General features: G+C 39.4%; 1 protein-coding gene across 29 annotated transcripts in view; it reads left to right on the top strand.

Moving 5' to 3' along the window:
- Positions 594–21,695, top strand: part of THOC2 (THO complex 2) — a 113,655-nt gene continuing 92,553 nt past the window's right edge. For 24 of the 29 annotated variants that reach the window (XR_002340775.1, XR_001302710.2, XR_002340776.1 and 21 more), the window contains exons 1-2: positions 604–761; positions 19,101–19,159. Coding sequence is in view for 15 of the 29 variants with exons in the window: in XM_021080467.1 (XP_020936126.1) it covers positions 691–761; positions 19,101–19,159 (130 nt within the window). In the remaining 14 variants the exon portion in view is untranslated. Of the gene's footprint in view, positions 762–19,100; positions 19,160–21,695 lie in introns of all 29 variants that reach the window. The other 5 variants (XR_001302709.2, XR_001302706.2, XM_021080469.1 and 2 more) reach the window with 1 other exon arrangement.

The raw sequence follows: 21,695 nt of genomic DNA, 5'->3' as shown, positions 1-21,695 counted from the left end.
ACTTGGAGAGTATGTGATATAAACAAGTTGTTTCTCTTGGTGCTTGCGCCCCCTAGTTTTGCCTAAGGTTACAATGACAGCGGCCGACAGTAGGGTGTCAGCGCTGGTGGCTGCAAGTGTTTCCCAGGGCCGATTTCTCACTTCCTCATTAGATTATACCCCCCGTATTAGCAAAATGCCTGGCTCACAGCAATCGGCTGCTTCTTCCCTGATTAATTTCTTTGATATTAGCTGTTAGCAGAATGTATTGTAGTTGATGCCCTTATGTTTGTCTTCCCGACAGACTGTGAGCTCGTTGAGGGTAGGCATCGTGGCTTTTTCTCTATCCCCAGTGTCTAGCACATACTAGGTGCTTTAAAAACACGAGTTTGAATTAGTGGCCTGGAGTAGACACTACGGAAGAAGATAAGGGGTACGAGTTGGCCTGGGGATGGCATTTTTCCTGTTCTAAAGGGAAGAGGGGCATGGGTTGAAGAGGGCGCGGCCAGCGTAGTCATTCTGCGACGGGACCCATGGGTCCGGCCACCTGGTTGGCGGCAGGGCCTCGGGCTTCCGCAGGGTGGGGTGGAAAGCAGGGCGGGAAATCGAAAACCGAACTCGCGGCTCCCGGCATTCCCCGTGGGCGGTGCTCCCCTTTGACCCCTCGCTCGCGTGCTACACATCCGGGCCTCTGCTACTAGTGAGGGGAAGATGGCGGCCGCAACTGTGGTGGTTCCTGTAGAGTGGATAAAGAACTGGGAGAAATCAGGGAGAGGCGAATTGTGAGTGTCCGGGCTGGAGGCGGGCACACGGCCGGGCCGGGCTCGGGCGTCAACCGTGCTCTCACATTTGGGGGGACGTTGCGGGGGGGGGGGGAGATGTGTCCCCTCCCCCATCCGGGCGGCGGGTGTGGATGGTTGGCTAGGAGTTTCGAACTCGGGGAGGAGAAGTGCTGGTAACCGCCACCGACCTCCTGCTTTCCCCGGCTTCCGCGAAAGCCTCGCTGCCCGCCGTAGCTTGTCTTTCTTTAGCCTCTTAGCAGAACTCCCGTTTTGTCCCTACGGGTCCCCGCGCTCTCGCTCCGTCTCTTTTTGTCCCCCCTCTACGCTTGAGCTCACTTGGCTTCTTTCTCTTTACGGCACCGCGCCGTGGGATGTGTGTGTGGGGTGGGTTCGGACTTTATATCTCTCTGTGTCCCATTTCTTTACTCTGCACCCGTTCGACTCCGCAGTTTGGAGCCCGGCTCCGCCTCTGCCCGAAGTCCGAACCGTCCCGGACTCCCTCCCCTCCTCGCCGCCCGCCGCCGCGAAGCCCGGGGCGTCGGGAAGAGCCCCACTTGGGACCTCTCGTCCTCCCGGGGAGCGGTCTCTTGGACTGTCCCGGCCTCGCGCGGCGCGCCGCTGGCCGTGGGAGAAGTGTAGCAGGATTGCCGCTTCCCCCGAAGACCTACCGGCATTTCTTTGCTCCTTCTTTTCACCTTAGACCCATTTCGGGTTGGAATCAACTTTCGTCATTAAATGTTTCCTAAACCCCATTTAGTCCCGGGACTGCAACTAATTTTGGCAACTCTCCAAGGTTCCCGTTTACCTAGAATAACGCGTTTCCTTTAGTCATAAAACTTGGGTGGTTTTTTTTTTTTTTTCCTTTCAGTAATACAGAAAACAGTAATTTGCCATACCCGCGGTTTCCTCGCCCCAAATGTCAGCTCTGTCTCGAAGAGAAAATTCGTTTAAGCGGCGAAACAAACCCCGGATTTAAATAACTTATTTAAATAAATAACTTATTGCGAATTTCTTTCTCCGAATAGCTCTATTAGGTAAAGCTCAGCCCTGTATGAGATTAACTGTCGTTAGCCATTTTTACCGTCGTCGCGGGGCCCTCCGCCCCCTCCTAGTCAGTTTACGGTTGCTGGTTCGAAAGATACGGATCTTGGGAACTTCGTTACTTGGAACGAAACGCGGGGAACGCGTTGCCAGAACTCGCGCCTGTAGTAGCGCCAGCCTATATGGCCCTCCCCACCCCGCTTCTGCACTCGCGCTGCTTCGCGTAGTCTTAGTGTGAGCGCTAGACTGGGATTGCCAGGCTAAGCGGCAGTCTTAGCCACTTAACTAGCTGAGTGACCTTGGGTAAGTTCCTTAACCACTTTGACGTTTCCCCTTGAGTAAATTGGGAATAATAAGTACTCAGAGGATTGTTGTGAAGACTAAATGATGCCTGTGAAGCACTTGGCTTATAGTAAGTGCTCAAGTGATCGCTGTTAAAAGTAATATTATTCGAATCTTTAGATATTTAAACTTCTCTGGACAGCTCTTGCACTTAAAATCTGTTAACACTCAGGTTAGCAATTAATTAGTCTCTGACTCTTTCATGTATACTCTTGTACTCTAACGCATTGAGAGACCCTTGAAGAGTGAGGACCGTGTCTCACATTTCTTTTGGTTCAACCCTCCTGTCCCCGATCTCCCCCCACCCCTCGCAGCTTTCTAGCATATGCTTAGAGAGTTTATTGGTTTATTAACTGATAGAGAAGTGTGCAGGGAAGGCAGGATGGGAAGTTACCAAACTAAACCATCATTTTCATATACCCAACAGGATAAATCAGTTCATTGTTATTTTGTTTACTTTTAAAGCCAACTTAATTATTTAGGGACTGTCATCTTTGTGGGTTGCTCAGCTTCCTCCTTCCAACTGTTTTGGACAGTTTTACTATTACTCCCACCTTAGAATGAGTGGTATTAGGGCTAGAAGGTGAAATTCTGCTTGGCTTCTGCCTGGCACTGGTTGGAGAAAGTGATGTAGGAGGTCGAAGTGCCTAGTCAAAATGGAATTTTGGATTCACTTTATGTACATTTACATGACACATGCTTCCTACCATAATTGTGTTTGAAGAGCTGCTTTAAAACTTATTAGGACTTACATATATGTAGTTCTTGCATGGCTTGTGGAATGTAGTTTCAATTATAGTAGATCCAGATCAGTATAGTCAGTTCTATAACCATATTGTGTTACATGAAGAGAGTTTAAAATTGTTAGTTGTGTGACATAATGAAATATTTTAAACACTTCACCATCCAGTACTTAGTTTTCCTTTATATCTCCTCTTTTCTAAACTCTTTCAAAACTTAGTTGCATGTTGTCTAACTTTGGAGTTTTTGTATATTGCTAAAGATAAGAACATTTTCATAAGAACAAATGGCGTAAATATAATACAAAAAATACTTTGAAAAACAGCTTCTTAAAATATAAAGTAGCAACTAGAACTGTTAAAAACAAAGGTAATGTGCCACAAAATTATTAGTGAATCCATTTATAGATTTTTGCTTTTAAGGTGTGACCAATATTTATGTCTTGGATGGATTTTTCTTTTTTAATGAGATAAATTAGCAGATGAGCTTTAACTTGGCTGAAAGTTACCTTTTTTAAAAAATGCATGATATATTTCATGAGGTCATTAGTTCACTCTTCTGTCACTTATCAGTATAAGAATACACTTGGAGTTACAGTCAACTTGAACATAGTGTTAAAGCCACATATGAGATGTATAGAACATTTTATAACTATCAGAAAAGGCAAATTCTTAATTGTGCCTCATGAAAGCAACTGTCTATTAAGATGGAAAGTTTTGGCTTTGAAGACTAAATTTTGTTAGGTAATTACGGAGAAAAGAAAAACTATATTTTGTCTGTCTGGATGGTCCATCGCATACCTAGCTAACCTGTTGTTTCCAAAGATACTGATTATGTTTTTAATGACAAATTATAGAACTCTTAAAATGATCTTTTCTGAGAGATAGCAAAAGGACAAAGGAGGACTACCAAAACATAATTAAGTATCCTTTCCAGTAACTCTTAGATCTACTCTTCAGAACTTCACATCTTCATGCATACTCTTTGAAATTCTTTGACATATGCAAGATAGGGATTTGATCACTTTAATTTTGGAATTAGAACCTTAGTTTCTTCATGACTTCATATTAGCATAGGACTTGCCATGATTAAGCTCATAAACTTGCATGCATTGGTAGATCCAGGGGAGAATTTTGGACTTAGTAGAAATTATGAACACAGTGAGCTCAGCATTTCTTTGTGTCACAAGCAACCTTAATGGAAGATTTATATTTCAAGCTTCTTCTTTTTTTTTTTTTTTTTTTTTTTTTTTGCCTTTTCTAGGGCTGCACCTGCGGCATATGGAGGTTCCCAGGCTAGGGATCTAATCGGAGCTGTAGCCGGGGGCATACACCAGAGCCACAGCAATGCGGGATCCGAGCCGCGTCTGTGACTTACACCACAGTTCACCGCAATACCAGATCCTTAACCCACTAAGAGAGGCCAGGGATTGAACCCACAACCTCGTGGTTCCTAGTCAGATTGTTAACCACTGAGCCAGGACGGGAACTCCCTGTTTCAAGCTCTTAATCTGAAGATGTTAGCCTTATGTCAGTACTTAGTTGAATTTTGAAATAGTTTGTTGAATATTATTTATTTATCTCTTTGAAGAACTTAATTCTTTTTCTTTTTAAAATTTATATGTTGATTAGAAATTTTAACTTGGTTTTATCTTATTAATTTTAGTTATAATAAAGTTTTAAAATTTAGTTGCCAAGTGTTTTGGTTGCCCTTTTTTCTTCTGCTGATACTAGCCGATTTGACATATTCCAGAATTTAGGGAAGTACATCTGGATGTTCATTAAATGTTATCTGACATGAATTTTTTGGAGGGAAGTAGGAGGGAGTTTATGGCAAATAATCATTCTAACAAGTTTTAGTTTTGGTAGTTAAGTCTTTTTTTTTTTCCTTCAAAAGCTGCTCTAAGTTCAGCTGAAGCTTTATCTGAAACTGTTTCTTCATGTTTTAGTTTTCATTTGGTGTTTGTTTTCTCATTTTGACCTGTGCTGACAAGTTCAGTTAAGTCTTCGTCTGTTTCCCTGGTAAGAGAAATGCATTTTTTCAGAAAATGTAACAATATCAGGAGATTTTTCAGGCTACTGCTTTCTTTGTTAGAAAAATTAAATTATTCTTTAAGGTAGAATGCTATTAATGTACTTGTGTGCAGGAACTTCTTTTTTTAACATTTCCTGTTTGCTTTCCTTTTCATAAGTGCATATTGCCGTTTTCATAAATACATGTTTTCAAGGTAAAACTATGTGTCCCAATATTCATTTTTGTGGGTTGTATCTCTCTTCCATCAATGATGTTGGTGGTAGCCCTAAGACATTTTAAGTTTAAGTTCACAGATCTTTGACAGAAAATAGATTCCTTGTTCTCAGGGATCTAATAGCATCTCCACAATAGCACTAAACTGTTATAAAAGTGGGAAAAAAATGGTAAACTCAATTATTTGGAGGTTATTAAGGGACTAAAATAATCATACAGATTTGTATTGAGGCAGAATATTTGATTATTTTTAAAGCCACATTAAAATGGGCAACTGTTGGAGGTAGTTTTGTTTTTATCCCTTTATGATTTAGGATAGAGAACGAAAACTATTAACAGGTGTAGTAAGATATGCAGCATTCAGAAACAGAATTGTTTCTTTTCTTTTTTTGTCTTTTTGTTCTTTTTAGGGCCTCACTGGCGGCACATGGAGGTTCCCAGGGGTTTAATCAGAGCTGTTGCTGCTGGCCTATGCCAGAGCCACAGCAATGCCAGATCTGAGCCGTGTCTGCGACCTACACCACAGCTCACGGCAATGTCAGATCCTTAACCCACTGAGCGAAGTCAGGGATCGAACCTGCAACCTCATGGTTCTTAGTCGGATTCGTTTCCGCTGTGCCATGATGGGAACTCCTAAGAATTGTTTCTTTAAGAATGCTTATTACTTAGAAGAGCTCAGACAAATCTGACTGGGGGAATATTCTTACTGATTGCCTTTAGTTTCCACCTACAACTAAGGAAAAAGTGTTTTTATACTAGGGAAATAAAGGTATCTGTTATACCAGTAAGTTACCTTATTGTAATAACCCATCAGTGATTTCTTACACAGTTTGAACAAATCTTTGATATGCTAATTAGTAGTTCATGATGACATTATCATCTGCATCCTAATGAATGTTTGTGGTCTTTTGACTGACATCATGGAATTATGTTTCAATTATTTCTTAAAATTATGTAACAATGACTCTACCATTAGATTAAGTGGGATTTGGAACACTGACATCCCCTCTCCCCACTGGAAGGATTAAAGCAAAAGACATCTGCATTAAGCTTATTAAAACAAATAGAAAATGAAGCTGTTGAAAATGTGAATAAGCAAACAAATTCACCATAAGAAGGAATATTTGACCTTGCTTTTAGTAACCTGGGTACAAAGGGACTTGATTCCCTTGCATTCTTTCAAAAATGGAATATTTCCTGCTACTACATTCTAAAGGGAAATGCACCTTTGGGGACAATGAGAACCACAAGGGGGAATTGTTTAGTGCTTTATACCTAATATTGAAGCAGTCTTAAGGCACCTTTATATATATATATATATAAATTTTTTTTTTCTTTTTCCTTTTATGGTCACACCTGCAGCATATGGAGGTTCCTGGGCTAGGGGTTGAATTGGAGCTGCAGCTACCGGCCTACGCCACAGCCATAGCAACACCAGATCCAAGGTGCATATATGACCTACCACACACCTTAGGGCAACACCAGATCCTTAACCACTGAACCACAACGGGAACTCCCACCTTATATATTTACTATTAACAAAAAAGGAGCTAGATGTCAGACATTTTAAGGTTATATTCTCTCTCTTTTTTTTTTTTAATGTCTTTTTAGGGCCGCACCCATAGCGTATGGAAGTTCTTGGGGTAGGGGTGGAATCAGAATTGCAGCTGCTGGCTTGTGTCACAGTCACAGCAACAGGGGATCTACGGCAGCTCATAGCAATACCAGATCCTTAACCCATTGAGCGAGGCCAGGGATTGAACCTGCATCTTCATGGATATTATTCGGGTTTATTTTGTTTTGTTGTGTTTGTCTTTTTAGGGCTGCACCTGTGGCATATGGAAGTTCCCAGGCTAGGGGTCAAATTGGAGCTGTAGCTCCTGGCCTGTACCACAGGCATAGCAACATGGGGTCTAAGCCAGGTTTGTTACCTACACCACAGCTCACGGCAATGCTGAATCTCCGACTCACTGAATGAGGCCAAGGATCAAAGCCGCATCCTCGTGGATACTAGTTGGGTTCATTTCTGCCACGCCCCAATGGGAACTCCTAAGTTAACCATTTTACTTACTTATTTGGCTGCACCTGAAGCATGCGGAAGTTCCCAGACCAGGAATTAAACTTTCACCACAGCAGTGACAACACTGGATCCTTAACCACTAGGCTACCAGGGAACTCCCTCTTTTTCGTTCTTGTAATAGGAGTTAGTTAAAAACTATAACTAAATGTGGAGTTCCTGCTGTGGCACAGTGGGTTAAGAATCTGTGTTGCTGCAGCTGTGGCTTGAATTCATTCCCTGCCCCAGGAACTTCCATATGCTGCAGGTGTGGCCATAAACAAACAAAAACTAATAACTAAATGAGATTTTCAAGCTATGAAGTTTAATTTAGTAATTGATCTCCATTGGCAAGGCATTTTTATTCTTTCTTGAAAATAATATTTTTTTTTTCTTGCTCTTTAGAGCCACACTTGAGGCATATGGAAGTTCCCAGGCTAGGGGTCGAATTGGAGCTACAGTTGCCGCCTACGCTGTAGCCACAGCAATGCAGGATCCGAGCCATGTCTTCGACCTACACCACAGCTCATGGCAATGCTGGATCTCCAACCCATTGAACGAGATCAGGGATCAAACCCGCATTCTCATGGATACTAGTTGGATTTGTTTCTGCTGCACCACAGCAGGAATTCTTAAAATAATATTTCTTCTTTCTTTCTTTCTTTCTTTTTTTTTTTTTTTTTTTTTTTTTTGCTTTTTAGGGCCGCACCTGCAGCATATGGAGGTTCCCAGGCTAGGGGTCTAATCAGAGCCTAGCTGCTGGCCTATGCCACAGCCACAGCAATGCCAGATCCGAGCTGTGTCTGTGACCTACACCACAGCTCACGGCAATGCTGGGTCCATAACCCACTGATTGAGGCCAGAGATCGAACCTGCAACCTCATAGTTTCTAGTCAGATTGTTTCCGCTACACCATGACAGGAACTCCTAAAATATTATTTCTAATCTTTCCTTTTAAAATTTTTTATTCATATTTTTGTCTGTGCCTGGAGCATGCCAAAGTTCCCAGACTAGGGATTGAACTTGTGCCACAGCAATAACCAGAGCTGCAGTAGTGAAAGTGCTGAATCCTTAACCCACTGAGCTACCAGGGGACGCCAAGGCATTTTTGTCTTTTGGTTTTGAAAATAATCTTGCAAGACCTACAAGTGAATTGTTGATAAGGAAAAGTTTATTGACCCTTACTCTGTTCATCCTGATGATGGAGTCTTGAAATAATCAAAAGGCAGAGGTGAACTGCAAGGACATGCATAATCTGCAAAGTAGATAATTTCTCTTATGGATGATTGTAGTATGGCATCATATTTCACTTTAGGTGTGATTATGTAAGCATATTCTATAAGTCTTAAAGTTATTTGTTTTATTGACTTTGGAAAGAGGATTGCTAGACATAAAAAGAGTAAGAAATATTGGTTCTCTTTTGTTAGTTTTGTGCAACTTTAAGAATTTTTTTTCTAAATTGTGAAATTAAAATAATACAGAAAAGTATGAAAAATCTAAATGTAGAATTTAAAGAATCAATGTAAGATGCACACCGATGTCACTTTATACCCAGGTCAGGACAACATAATCCCCCTTCCTGATTGCATCCTGTTTACCTCCCCCATGGTAACTGACATTTATGGCTTTCTCTTCCTTATTATTTACAGTTTTGCTATCCAAACAAGTTGAAGTTTGTTCTTCTTGAGCTTCATATGCACGGAATCATAGAGGATGTATTGTATATGGCTGCTTTTGCTCAATGTTATGTCTTTAGGATTCATTCATGCTTTTGCAAGTATTTGCAGTTCTTTGATTTTTCATACTTAAAAGATGCTCCATTGTATGACTATTCCACAATTAATTTCTTATGCTACCGATAAACAATTTTGTTGTTTTGAGTTTTTGGCTATTACTAACAGTGTCAATGGAAACATTCTTAGACAAGTATCCGGTGTGCACAAGTATAGGATATATACTGAACTGTAGAGTTGCTGGGTTCTAGATTGTGATTAACTTCAGCTCTACTAGATACTGCCAAACTATTTCAAAATATACTCCCACCAACAGTGTATGAGAATTCACCTTCATATCCTGGCTAACATTTAATATTGTCAGACTATAACTTTTTTGTCAATGTGATATGTGTCTAATGATAGTTTTTATTGGGGCTTGTATTTTTATAGGCACTTTGCCAATTAAAAAAATTGAAGAATAGTTGATTTACAGTATTATATTAGTTTCATGTGTACAGCATAGTGATTTAGTATTTTTGCAGCTTATACTCCATTATAGGATATTACAAGATAATTGCTATTATTCCCTCCACTATACAGCATATCCTTGTTGCTTATCTATTTTATACATATTATTTTGTATCTGTTAATCCCATACCTGTAATTTGTCCCTCTCCTTATGGTAACCACAAGTTCGTTTTCTATATCTGTGAGTCCGTTTCTGTTTTGCATATGTGTTCATTTGTAGCATAGGCGTCTTTTTATGTATTAATTGGTCATTTGGATTTCTGGTTTATTTTGAAAGGCCTCTTTATATCTTTTCCCCATTTTTCTATTAGATTGTTTACATTTCTTTCATTGATTTGTAGGAGTTCTTTCTGAAGTCTGTATTTGTGCCCTTTGTGGGTTACACTGTATGTGTGGTAAATATCTTTTGTTATTTTTAGGCTTGCGTTTCCACTCTTAGAATGGTGACTTGTAATGAGTAGAAGTTATTCATTTTAATGTAGTCAAATTTATCAGTCTTTTAGTTTCTGATTAGTACTTTTTTGTGATTACTACTTTTTCTCCATTCTAAGGTTAATGAACTTATCCTGTGATTTCCTGGAAACATTATTTTGCTTTTCATTTTTAAGTCTTACCTAACTAGAGTTGAGTTTTATGTATGCTGTGAAGGAGGGGTTGCAGTATATTGTGGTTGGTGTGTGGGAAGGAAGTCCAGTCTCATATAGGTGAGTCGTTGGCAAATGGAGAATTTTAATAGTCTTTTCAGATAATTGTAGATATTCTTCTTTGATATCATGTCAGAATTTGTGAAGTGGTAGTTTCTTAATGGTTTGTTGTAATGCCAAATCCAAAACCACATCAGTGAACTTTTTGTACTTTGTTCAATTGAAATCCATTTGTCTCTCTTTTACTTGGAATCTATCTTTTTATCCATGCATTATTTTGCAACATCATGCATTGGTCCTTTGGAAAATATTGGTTCACTGAGTGATGTAGCACTTCCAAATATTGACACACATTGTATAATATCAAGAAACACATTCTTTAGTGTCAGCACTGAACCAATCAGGAAAATTTTTATGAATTGGGAACTAACCAAGTCCATGGTGGCAGATAAAAATTTTCCACAATTTTAATTTTCGTTTGAGACCTTACATTTTATCATTGGCAACAAATACCCGTTGTTTTCCTTGAAGTAACTGGCTTCTTTGGTCCATTTTTGAGAAAATGCCTGCCAAAGACCCAAATCTGAATAACCATAGTTTGTCAGTTCTTTCAAGTAAAAATGTTGTTCTGTGAAAAAGCAGCTAGTTCAGCTTATAGTTCAAATAATTGCATAATGATTTTCCTGGAGACAACCATGTTATTTTGGAGTGTAACAGAAATGCTTTATGTATGCTTTTCAATTTGTCATATAGAATATTAAAATTTACACATTCCAAAAAAAGGCATGTTCTCAGGGCTTGGGAATTTAATAAAATTAATAATTTTTACTGCTTCATTAAGGACATTTTCTTTATTGTAGGTAAAACATGCAACATTGTATAAATCTTAAAATTTTTTTTTTCTCTTTTTGCCGCCCCTGCGGCATATGGAACTTTCTGGGCCAGGAATCAAACCTGAGCTGCAGCTGCTGCCCATGCCACAGCTGCAGCAATGTTGGATCCTTAACCTACTGCACCAGGCCAGGGGTTGAACTGGTGCCTCCACGGAGACAAAGTGGGATCATTAATTAACCCACTATGCCAGGTGGTAACTCACCTTAACAAAATTTTAGGTGGACATACAGTATTGTTAACGAAAAGCACCATGTAGTACAACAGGTTTCTAGATTTGTTTTTTTGTCCTTTTTTTTTTTTTTTAAAGGGCATATGGAAGTTTGTAGCTAAGGGTTAAATTGGAGCTGCAGCTGCTGGTCTACACCACAGCCACAGCAACACGAGATCTGAGCCTCATCTGCAACGTATACCACAGTTCACATCAATGCTGGATCCTTAACCCACTGAGCAAGGGCAGAGATAGAAACTGCATCCTCATGGATACTAGTTGGATTTGTTAACTGCTGAGCCACGATGGGAACTCCTGAAGTTTTATCTTTATTTTTATTTCTTCTAGGGCTGCACTCGTGGCATATGGAGGTTTCCAGGCTAGGGGTCGAATTCGAGCTGTAGCTGCTGGCCTACACCACAGCCACAGCAACGCCAGATCTGAACTGTGTCTGTGACCTACACCCCAGCTCATGGCAGCATCAGATCCTTAACCCACTGAACAAGGCCAGGGATCAAACCCGAATCCTCATGGATACTAGTCAGTTTGTTAATTGCTGAGCCACAGCGGACACTCTTATTTCTAGATTTTTTTCATCTTGCATGACTGAAGTTTTATACCCATTGAACAGCAAGTTCCCATTTCTCTTTCCCCCAGTCCCTGGAAACCACCAAAATTCTGCTTTTTGCTTCTATGAGTTTGACTACTTTAGATACATCATATAAGTGGAATTGTGCTGTATTTATTGTTCTGCGACTGACTTATTTCATATGGCGTACTGTCTTCAGGGCTTAGCCATTTTGAGCTGAAATCTTCAGGATTTCTTTGTGACTGAGTAATGTTCCATTGTATGTATACACCATGTTACGTCTGTCAACGGCCTTTTAGGTTGTTTCTATCTCTTGGCTAGAATATGGGAGTGCAAATAACCACTTTGATATCCTGATTTTAACTCTTATGAGTAAATACCTGGAAGTGGGAGTGCTAGATTGTATGGCAGTTCTATTTTTGGTCTTTTTTTTTTCTTTTTTTTTTTTTTTGCTGTTTTTTGGGCCGCTCCCGCGGCATATGGAGGTTCCCAGGCTAGGGGTCGAATTGAAGCTGTAGCCACTGGCCTACGCCAGAGCCACAGCAATGTGGGATCCGAGCCGCGTCTGTGACCTACACCACAGCTCACGGCAACGCCGGATCGTTAACCCACTGAGCAAGGGCAGGGACGGAACCTGCAACCTCATGGTTCCTAGTCGGATTCGTTAACCATCTATTTTTAATATTTTGAAGAACTTACATACTGTTTGCTGTTTTATGTTCCCACCAACAGTGCATGAGGCTTCCAGTTTCTTTACATCGTCCCCATCACTTTTTTTTTTTTTTTTTTTTTTTGGTCTTTTTGCCTTTTTCTAGGGCCACTTCCTCGGCATATGGAGATTCCCAGGCTAGGGGTCTAATCGGAGCTGTAGCCACTGGCCTACACCACAGCCACAGCAATGTGGGATCCGAGCTGCGTCTGCGGGTGGCCTACACCACAGCTCATGACACCGCCGTATCCTTAACCCTCTGAGCAAGGCCAGGAATCGAACCTGCAACCTCATGGTTCCTAGTCGGATTCGTTAACCACTGAGCCACAACAGGAACTCTTATCACTTATTTTCTGTTATTTTTTTTTAAGAATTTCTTTTTTTTTTTTTTACAGGTATTTTAGGTTTACAGAAAGATTGACAGGAAGGTACAGAAATTTCCCCTTTATCCCCTGCCCCCACACACGCATAGCTTCTCCCATTATCATCATTCCCCACTAGAGTGGTAATTTGTGACAATTAATGATCCTACATTGACACATCATCATCCCCTCAAATCCACAGTTTATTTTCAGCTTCACTCTTGGTATTGTACATTCTTTGGTTTTGGACAAATGTATAATGACATGCATCCATCATTATAGTATCAAACAGTTTTTTCACTGCCCTAAAAATCCTCTGTGCTCTGCCTATTCATCCCTCCTACCCCTACCCCTTGGCAACCGTTGAACATTTTACTGTTTTCATGCTTTTGCCGTTTCCAGAATGTCATATAGTTGGAATCATACAGTACACAGTGTTTTCAGATTGGCTTCTTTTACTTAGTAATATGCATTTAAGGTTTCTCCGTGTCTTTTCATGGCTTGATAGCTCATTTCTGTTCACACAATATTCTCTTGTGTGAATATACCAGCTTGTTTATCCATTTACCTATTAAAGGACATCCTGGTTTCTTCCAAGTTTTGACAATTATGAATAAAGTTGCTATAAACATCCATGTGCAGGTTTTTGTGTGGACATAAGTTTTCACCTCCTTTGGGTAAATATCAAGGAGTGAGATTGCTGGATTATAAGATAATAGTATCTTATAATACTTTAATACAGTTTGGTGTAAGAAACCACCAAACTGTTCTAAGGTGGCTGTACCATTTTTCATTTCCACCAGTGACGGACAGTTCTATTGCACTACATCCTCACCAGCGTTTGGTGTTGGCCATGTTCCAGATTTTGGCCATTTTAATAGGTGTGTATTGGTATCTCGTTGTTTTAATTTCTTATGTTTATTTGTTATCTGTATATCCTCTTTGATGAGGTGCCATGATGAAGTCTTTGCTCTTTTGAGTTGGGTTGTTTGTTTTATTGAGTTTTAAGAGATATTCATGTATTTTGGATAATAGTCCTTTATCATATGTCATTTCTGTTTTTTAGGATTTTTTCAATAATGCCCATCCTTACAAGTTTGTGTTTTTGATTTGCATCTCTCTGATGATAAGTGATATTTTAGCATCTTCTCATACACTTATTGGCCATTTGTATGTCTTTGGAAAAATGTTCAAAGCCTTTGCTCATTTTTTAATCAAATTGCTTTTTTGCTATTCAGTTGTAGATATTGCTTATATATTTTGGATATTAATATCTTATATGCATGCTTTGCAAGCATTTTCTACCGTTCTGTAGGTTGTCTTTTCATTCTGTTCATTGTTTCTTTGCGGTATATATTATTTTTAGTTTGATGTCCCACTTGTCTGTTTTTGCTTTTGGTGTCATCCAAGAAATCATTGCTAAGACCAATGTTATGAAGCTTTCCCCCATCTAAGTCTTTATTCTTTCTTTTTTTAATTCTTTTTTTTTTTTTTGTCTGCCCCTATGGCATGCAGTAGTTCCCAGGCCACAGCAGTAACCAGGGCACAGCAGTGACAACACTGGGTCCTTAACCTGCTGAGCCACCAAGGAACCCCTCATATACCTCTAATTCTTTGTTGTTGTCATTGTTATTAATGCTTACAATATAATGTTTAGTAGTAAATTTGAAAGTTCTTTGATACAAAACATACCAAATGTAGTAATTTTACATTACCCCTTACATTGCTGCACTCACCTGAAGCTAAAGAAAGTACTTAACATTTTTCAAAATTTGAATAAATTGATCTTCGATGTGCTTAGAAAGTGATATGAATTTACATATATTTAGAAAGATTGTATATTCTGTAACTAATTGGTGGCTTCAGTGAGGATCTTTAATGTAAAATATCCTTATTATTTTTTATTTTATATTTATAATTTTTTATTTCATGAGTTTCTAACAAAATTTCCATAACTGAAAAAAATCATTACTTGCACTTTCTTTTTTATTATTTTTTCAAGAATTCACGGTACTTTAAAGCTTGCCAAACCCTCTAATTCTTTAGGATCAGTTTCTAGAGACTCATTTTGTTCCTTTATTGGGCCATTTTACCTATTTCTTTATGTTCCTTGTAATTTTGTGTTGGTATCCTTGCATGTGAAAAAACACTTTTTTCCCAGTCTTTATGGACTGCTCTAGCACTGGGAAAGCACTTGGCTGTAGATTCTGGAAGTCTCTCAAATCTTTTCTCTGGTGTAGATTCCATATTAGAGGGATTCTCTAGTTTCTTTCCTTTTTTTTTCTTGGATTGCTCCCGTGGCATATGGAGGTTCCCAGGCTAGGGGTCCAATTGGAGCTGTAGCTGCCAGCCTATGCCAGAGCCACAACAACACGCGATCCGAGCCGTGTCTGCAACCTACACCACAGCGAGATCATCAGCCCACGGAGCAAGGGCAGGGATCGAACCCGCAACCTCATGGTTCCTAGTCAGATTCGTTAACCACTGTGCCATGACGGGAACTACTAGTTTCTTTTTTTTTCTAGAAGCTTGCAGTATCTTGCATCCTCTGGTGTCCATCCCTTGTACCGGATACCATCAGGCTAGACAGAAATGAGTCCCTTAGGCAGCCCCCATGCCTCCCAAGCTGGAGTATTGGACATGTGCTTTAGTCTTTTCTTTCTCCCCTAAGGGAAAGATTGCCAAGCTGCTTATCTCCCTCCATCTCCTCCTCAGCTCCCAGTCAGAATGTTAGATGTATAGTCCAGTCTTCTCTTTGCCTCCTCAGGGAGAATTTGGGAACTGAGAATTTTCTTCCAATTGTGTGGTGCTGTGCCAGGAGGAGGGACTATGGTGAGAGTGTCATGAATTTTCTCGGAGCTTTGATGCAGCTGGTTTTAGTGCATTCCTGTGGTGCAAGAGCCTTTTAACTGGTTTCCGAATTTCTCATAAAGAGAATTGGTATGTGTATTGTTGAATTGTGTTTCTATGGGAGGAAGGAAGCCCTGGGGGTTCCTCATTTGCCATCTTGCTGGTGTCACTCCCATCAAGGACATTCTTAAGTGAAACTAGCTTTTGTGAATGGTCATGAAAAATATAACTGAAGCAGTTTGGTAACATTTTACATGAGGCTGGGTTTATTCTCTTTCTCTCTTTCTTTTTAGACCCACCCATGTGGCATTTGGAAGTTCCCAGGCTAGGGGTTGAATTGGAGCTGCAGCTGCCAACCTACACCACAGCCACAGCAGTGCAGGATCTGAGCCATATCTGCAACCTACACTGCAGCTCATGGCAACTTCAGATCCTTAACCCACTGAGCGAGGCCAGGGATCGAGCCCACATCCTCATAGATACTAGTTGGGTTCGTTACTGCTGAGCCACAACCGGAACTCCATTTTCTTTGATTTCTTGATTGTGAAGAAGGAGCATGACAGTTTGGTGCTACTACTTTGATATATGTTAAGGCGCCAGCAGTCTTACCTTCCTTTGTTTTTGAACTATTAGTGTAAATGTTGATATACCAGAAGGGAAATGAAGTCTTAGTATTATTACAAATATAGTTTTGACCTTGCAGAACTCTAGAAAGTGTCTTGAGGGGTCAGGGGTTTGTGACCCACACTATCAAAATTGTTACTGTATCAAATTTAACACTTTTTTTCTTATTCCTAATTTTTAAAAGTCTTTTTAAAATTGTTAGAGTTCCTGTCACGGCTCAGTGGAAATGATTCTGACTAGTATCTATGAGGATGCAGGTTCGATCCCTGGCCTCGCTCAGTGGGTTAAGGATCCCACTGTGAGCTGTGGTGTAGGTCGAAGATTTGGCTCAGATCTGGTGTCTCTGTGGCTTAGGCCGGCAGCTGCAGCTCCAGTTTGGCCCCTAGCCTGGGAACTTCTGTATGCTTAGAGTGCGGCCCTAAAAAGACAAAAAAAATTTCTTTAATTTAAAAAGTAGTAATAATAATGTCTTGTGGTATTTAAACGTGTATAGTAGTAAATACAGATAGATATATAAATGGAAAAATACCAAAATACATCAAGACAAACATGGGTTTATCCCAAATACACAAAATTGGTTCAAATTAACTTACATTAAACCGCTTTTAAAAATCACACCATAGTTCAATAGATGCATAAAAGGCATTTGACGAAATTCAACACTTATTCACTATTTTATTTTATTTGTCTTTTTAGGACCGCACCCATGGCATATGGAAGTTCTCAGGCTAGAGGTAGAATCCACTAGCCACAGAACTCTAAGACATTATTATTTTTATTTAGTTAATATTAAATTAGAATTACCTATGTACTTAGCAGTTTTCCCCCTCATCTTTTCTTGCTGCAACTCTGTCTGGAATCTTTTTTAATCTCACTTAAATAATGCCCTTAAGCATTTCTTTTAGTGTGTTAATTCACTTTTTATTTGTCTGAAGTTCAGTCCTTGTTTTGTCTTTTCTTGGAACTTTGTTTTTGGGGTATAGAATTTTAGGTTGGCAGATACTTTGTTTTAACACCTTGAATGTATCTGTCAGCTATCAACTGTTCTTGTTGAGGAGTCAGGAATATAATACTGCCTTTCTCCCCTCAGGTGCTTAAATGATTTTGTCTTTGGTTTTCTGTGGCTTTACTATGATGTGCCCAGATAATGGATTTCACTTCAGTTCTGGAAAACTGAATTCTTGGCTATTATTTATTTCTTCAGATACTGTTTTTGACCATGTTCTCAGTCTTCTTTCTGGAATTCGAATTAAGCATACCTCTATTCATTGTATCCTATATAGGTAGCTATCTTTTGCTGTATTTAAGTTAATGAAGAATTGAACATACAAGTATTTTAAAAATTTTTAAAAAATATTTCAAATTTTTGTTTTTAAACTTTATTATTGGAACAAATTCAGATGAGAAATTAGATACAATACCCCCCGTGAAATCACCAACCAGTTTCAATATTTATCAACTGCTGGCCAATCTTGTTTCATCTATAACCCTACCCATTTTTCCATTCTGTTGAAGTAAATACAATTTAATCTGTAAATATCTCAGCATCTCTCTTTTAAAGAGTTTTAAAATATTCTAATTGACTCATAAATGTTGATTTAAAAAATTTTTTTTGAAATAGATTCCAAGTAAGGATCTGTGCATTGTGGTCAGTATACCGCTTAAGCCTTTTTTACCTTGAGGATCCCCCACCATCTTTTATTTTTCCTTGTGAAATATTTGTAGAGACTGGGGTATTGTCCTGTAGGGTTTCCCACAGTTTGAATTTAAGTGTCCGTTACTGTCTCCATAGTGCTATCCACTGTCCACACACCCCCCACCCCTGCCCCATAAAGACAGCTTCGTATGTGGTGGTGTATTCTTTCTTCAGGATCAGGGAGCACATATATGATTGTCTCTTGTGTCGTGAACAGCCAGTGATGGATGCCTAGATCCCTTAATTTATTAAAAGGGATCTTAAAATGGTGATGTTCTAATTCTGTCATTCCTTCCTTTGTTAGCTGAAATACTTAAAGAGGCATTGCTTGGCGTTCCCGTTGTGGCGCAGTGGTTAATGAATCTGACTAGGAACCATGAGGTTGTGGGTTCGGTCCCTGCCCTTGCTCAGTGGGTTAAATATCCGGTGTTGCTGTGAGCTCTGGTGTAGGTTGCAGACGCGGCTTGGATCCCGCGTTGCTGTGGCTCTGGCACAGCTCTGATTTGACCCCTAGCCTGGGAACCTCCATATGCCACAGAAGCGGCCCAAAGAAATAGCAAAAAGACAAAAAAAAAAAAAAAAAAAAAAAAAAAAAAAAAAAAAAAAAGAAAAGAAAGAAAGAGGCATTGCTGCTACTTTTTTTTTTTTTGTCTGCTCCGTGCCATATGGAGTTCCCAGGCCAGGGATCAGATCTGAGCCACAGTTGAAGCAATGCCAGATCCTTTAATGCACTGTTCCAGGCCAGGGATTGAACCTGCGTCTTGGCCCTGCAGAGGCACTGCTGGTCCTGAGGCACCACAGCAGGGAGTCCCAGAGGCATTTCTTATCAACTATTGGTTCATATACAGAAGGCACAATAAATGCTTGATTTTCATTCTTTTATTTACTAGTTTTCAAAATAATGAATTGATTCACTAGACTCCTCCAGTTCTGACCAATTTTAGGTTTTTAGGTTTGTTTTATTTAAATTATAAATAAATGGATTTAAAAATAGCCAATACATTTCCAAATATTTTTAGTTGATATAATTTTCTCTATAGGGATTATCTTTGTTAGGATTAGAAATTAATACAGATTATTTGTTTTATTCTAGTTTGCATTTATGCCGGATCCTCAGTGAAAATAAAAGCCATGATAGTTCCACTTATAGAGGTAAGACCTTTAAAAGTATAATAGCTATTATTTTTGGCTTGGTTAAAATTAGTAAATGCCCAATTTTCCATTAAACTTTATGAATAAAAAGGTATAAGATATTCACATTATATAAAGCTTTTTATATGAATATATTACAGTTGGATTAAAACTATAGTTATAGTAAGACTATACATGTCCATATATGGGTGTTTTTTGACCTGCATACTAGTCATATGATATTGCTTGGCTTTTATAATTGTAACATGGTATATTTACCTAAATTTCAGCAGTTGCTAGCTGTAGTAAAACTTACACAGACTAGGTATCAATCACAAACAGGAGAGAAGAAAAACTCTTCTGATCTTGTTTGCACTAGGTAATTTCCAGAAACTAAAGTTCAGTGTTTTCACTAAAGCTGGTTATGTTTAGGTGGTGCCTGGGATCTTGTTAAGGGCAGTTGTCATGGAAAACATTAAAAGCAAAGGAATTGTTTACTACTGCATATCACAAATATGATTTATTAAGTATTATATAATTAAATAGGACATAAATTCTAGTTTTAAAAGGTTTTACTATTTAATGTTCATTAATTTAGAATTAGGTATATGGATATAGAAAAGGAAGGGCAAAAACAAAAGCAATACTCTCCAGAAAGTTTAAAGCATTTTCATATGTGGCTTTTATTGGGGGTAGAGCCTGTAACATTTTTTTCAATCTGGAAAAATAATTTGTAATCAATATTCTATTTTAAATAAAAAATTATTACATGAGATTTATAATATTTAAACCATGCCTTTGTGACTAGATTAAGAACAGAATGTTTTTCTGTAGGTAAGTTTACTTTTATCGAAAATTAAATATTATCTTAATATGAGAATATATACTTTTAAAAGATTATTTGGATTTCTGAGTAGAATGCATTTTTAAGCAAATGAGTGAGCCATTTTTCTTTCTGTTGTTTGGGTAAGACTTGTTAACATCCCTAACCCAACCTCCAAAGTTATTTTCCAGTTCATCCTGCTTATAAAATTGCATGATCATTTATAAAGATTTCTGAGGTTGACAATAATGCCTTCTTTTTTGAATAAGTCAGTTGACTGTCAGAAGTGTAAGAAAGTAAAAAAGATTCCTTTCTAAAAGCATTCGGATAGCTATTTTTTTTTGCCCCTCATGTTTAAAACAAATTTGAACTTCTCAGTTAACTTTGATCTTGTTTGCGATTGAAACCTTAAGTGGATAAAATAAGAAAAGGAATTCTCAGAAAAACTTGAATAGAGAAACAGAGTGATTACTCTTCCAGTTTAAATGATCTTTAATAACTATCAGACTATTGTTAATTTACATGGTTCTGATTTATGTATGAAACCCCAAATAGTGGGAGTGTGGCCTTATTGGCCGAATTGTGGATGCTCTCTTGCTTCCCCCTTGCCTGCTTTCTCAACACATACACTCTTTAGCTGATATCTGCCAGCCATCAAGCTTTGGTCTGAGGGCCCTAGTTTGTAGTCCATGCAGGAAACTGAATGTCCTTTCTTCAGAATTTCCTTTATCTTGGGGGGGGGGGGGTGTTTGCTTTTTAGGGCCACGCATGGCATATGGAAGTTCCCAGGCTAGGGATCGAATTGGAGCTGCAGCTGCCAGCCTACACCACAGCCACAGACAGCAACACGGGATCTGAGCTGCGTCTTCGACCTACACCACAGCTCATGGAAATGCTGGATCCTTAACCCACTGAGCAAGGCCAGGGATCAAATCCTTATCCTCATGGTTACTGGTTGAGTTCATTACCACTGAGCCACAACGGGAACTCCTCCTTGTTTTCATAAATCCCTTCCCCCCAGTAAAATAACATTGGATGGCTGATAAACATGAGTAGTCCCAGTGATATTTGACATAACCAAGAACTAGTATCTAAAATGTTCAAATCCCACAAAGAGTATCTAGGATCTCTAAAAAGTACCCCCCCCCTTTTTTGGCTCTTTAGGGCTGCACCTGCAGCATATGGAGGTTCCCAGGCTAGGGGTTGAATTGGAGCTGAAGTTGCTGGCCTGTGCTACAGCCACAGCAACACGGGATCTGTGACCTATACCATGGCTCACAGCAAGGTTCAGATCTACTGATCGAGGCCATGGGTCAAAACTGCACATCCTCATGGATACTAGTCAGATTCTTTTCCACTGAGCCATGACGGGAACTCCTAAAAGTCCCTTTTACTTGTGGCTTTTTTTTTCTTTCTTTTTATGGCTGCACCTGTAAGCATATGGAGGTTCCTGGGCTAGAGGTCAAATCGGAGCTGTAGCTGCAGGCCTACACCACAGCTGTGGCAGCACTAGATCCGAGCTGAATTTGTAACCTATTCCACAGCTTGCAGCAAAGCCAGATTCTTAACCCACTGAGCGAGGCGAGGGATCGAACCTGTATCCTCACCTGCTGAGGTGCCCTGGGAACTCCTACTTGTGGCTATTTTTAACACTTTTTTCCCCCCTGAAATGTTGGCATTAAGATAAAATCTTTTATTCTTTTCTGTGTAATTTTAAGGGTTGTAAATTTTCTT

Source organism: Sus scrofa, chromosome X (genome assembly GCF_000003025.6).
Source record: "Sus scrofa isolate TJ Tabasco breed Duroc chromosome X, Sscrofa11.1, whole genome shotgun sequence".
Lineage (NCBI taxonomy): Eukaryota > Metazoa > Chordata > Mammalia > Artiodactyla > Suidae > Sus > Sus scrofa.
This window is presented reverse-complemented; position numbering and strand designations above follow the sequence as displayed.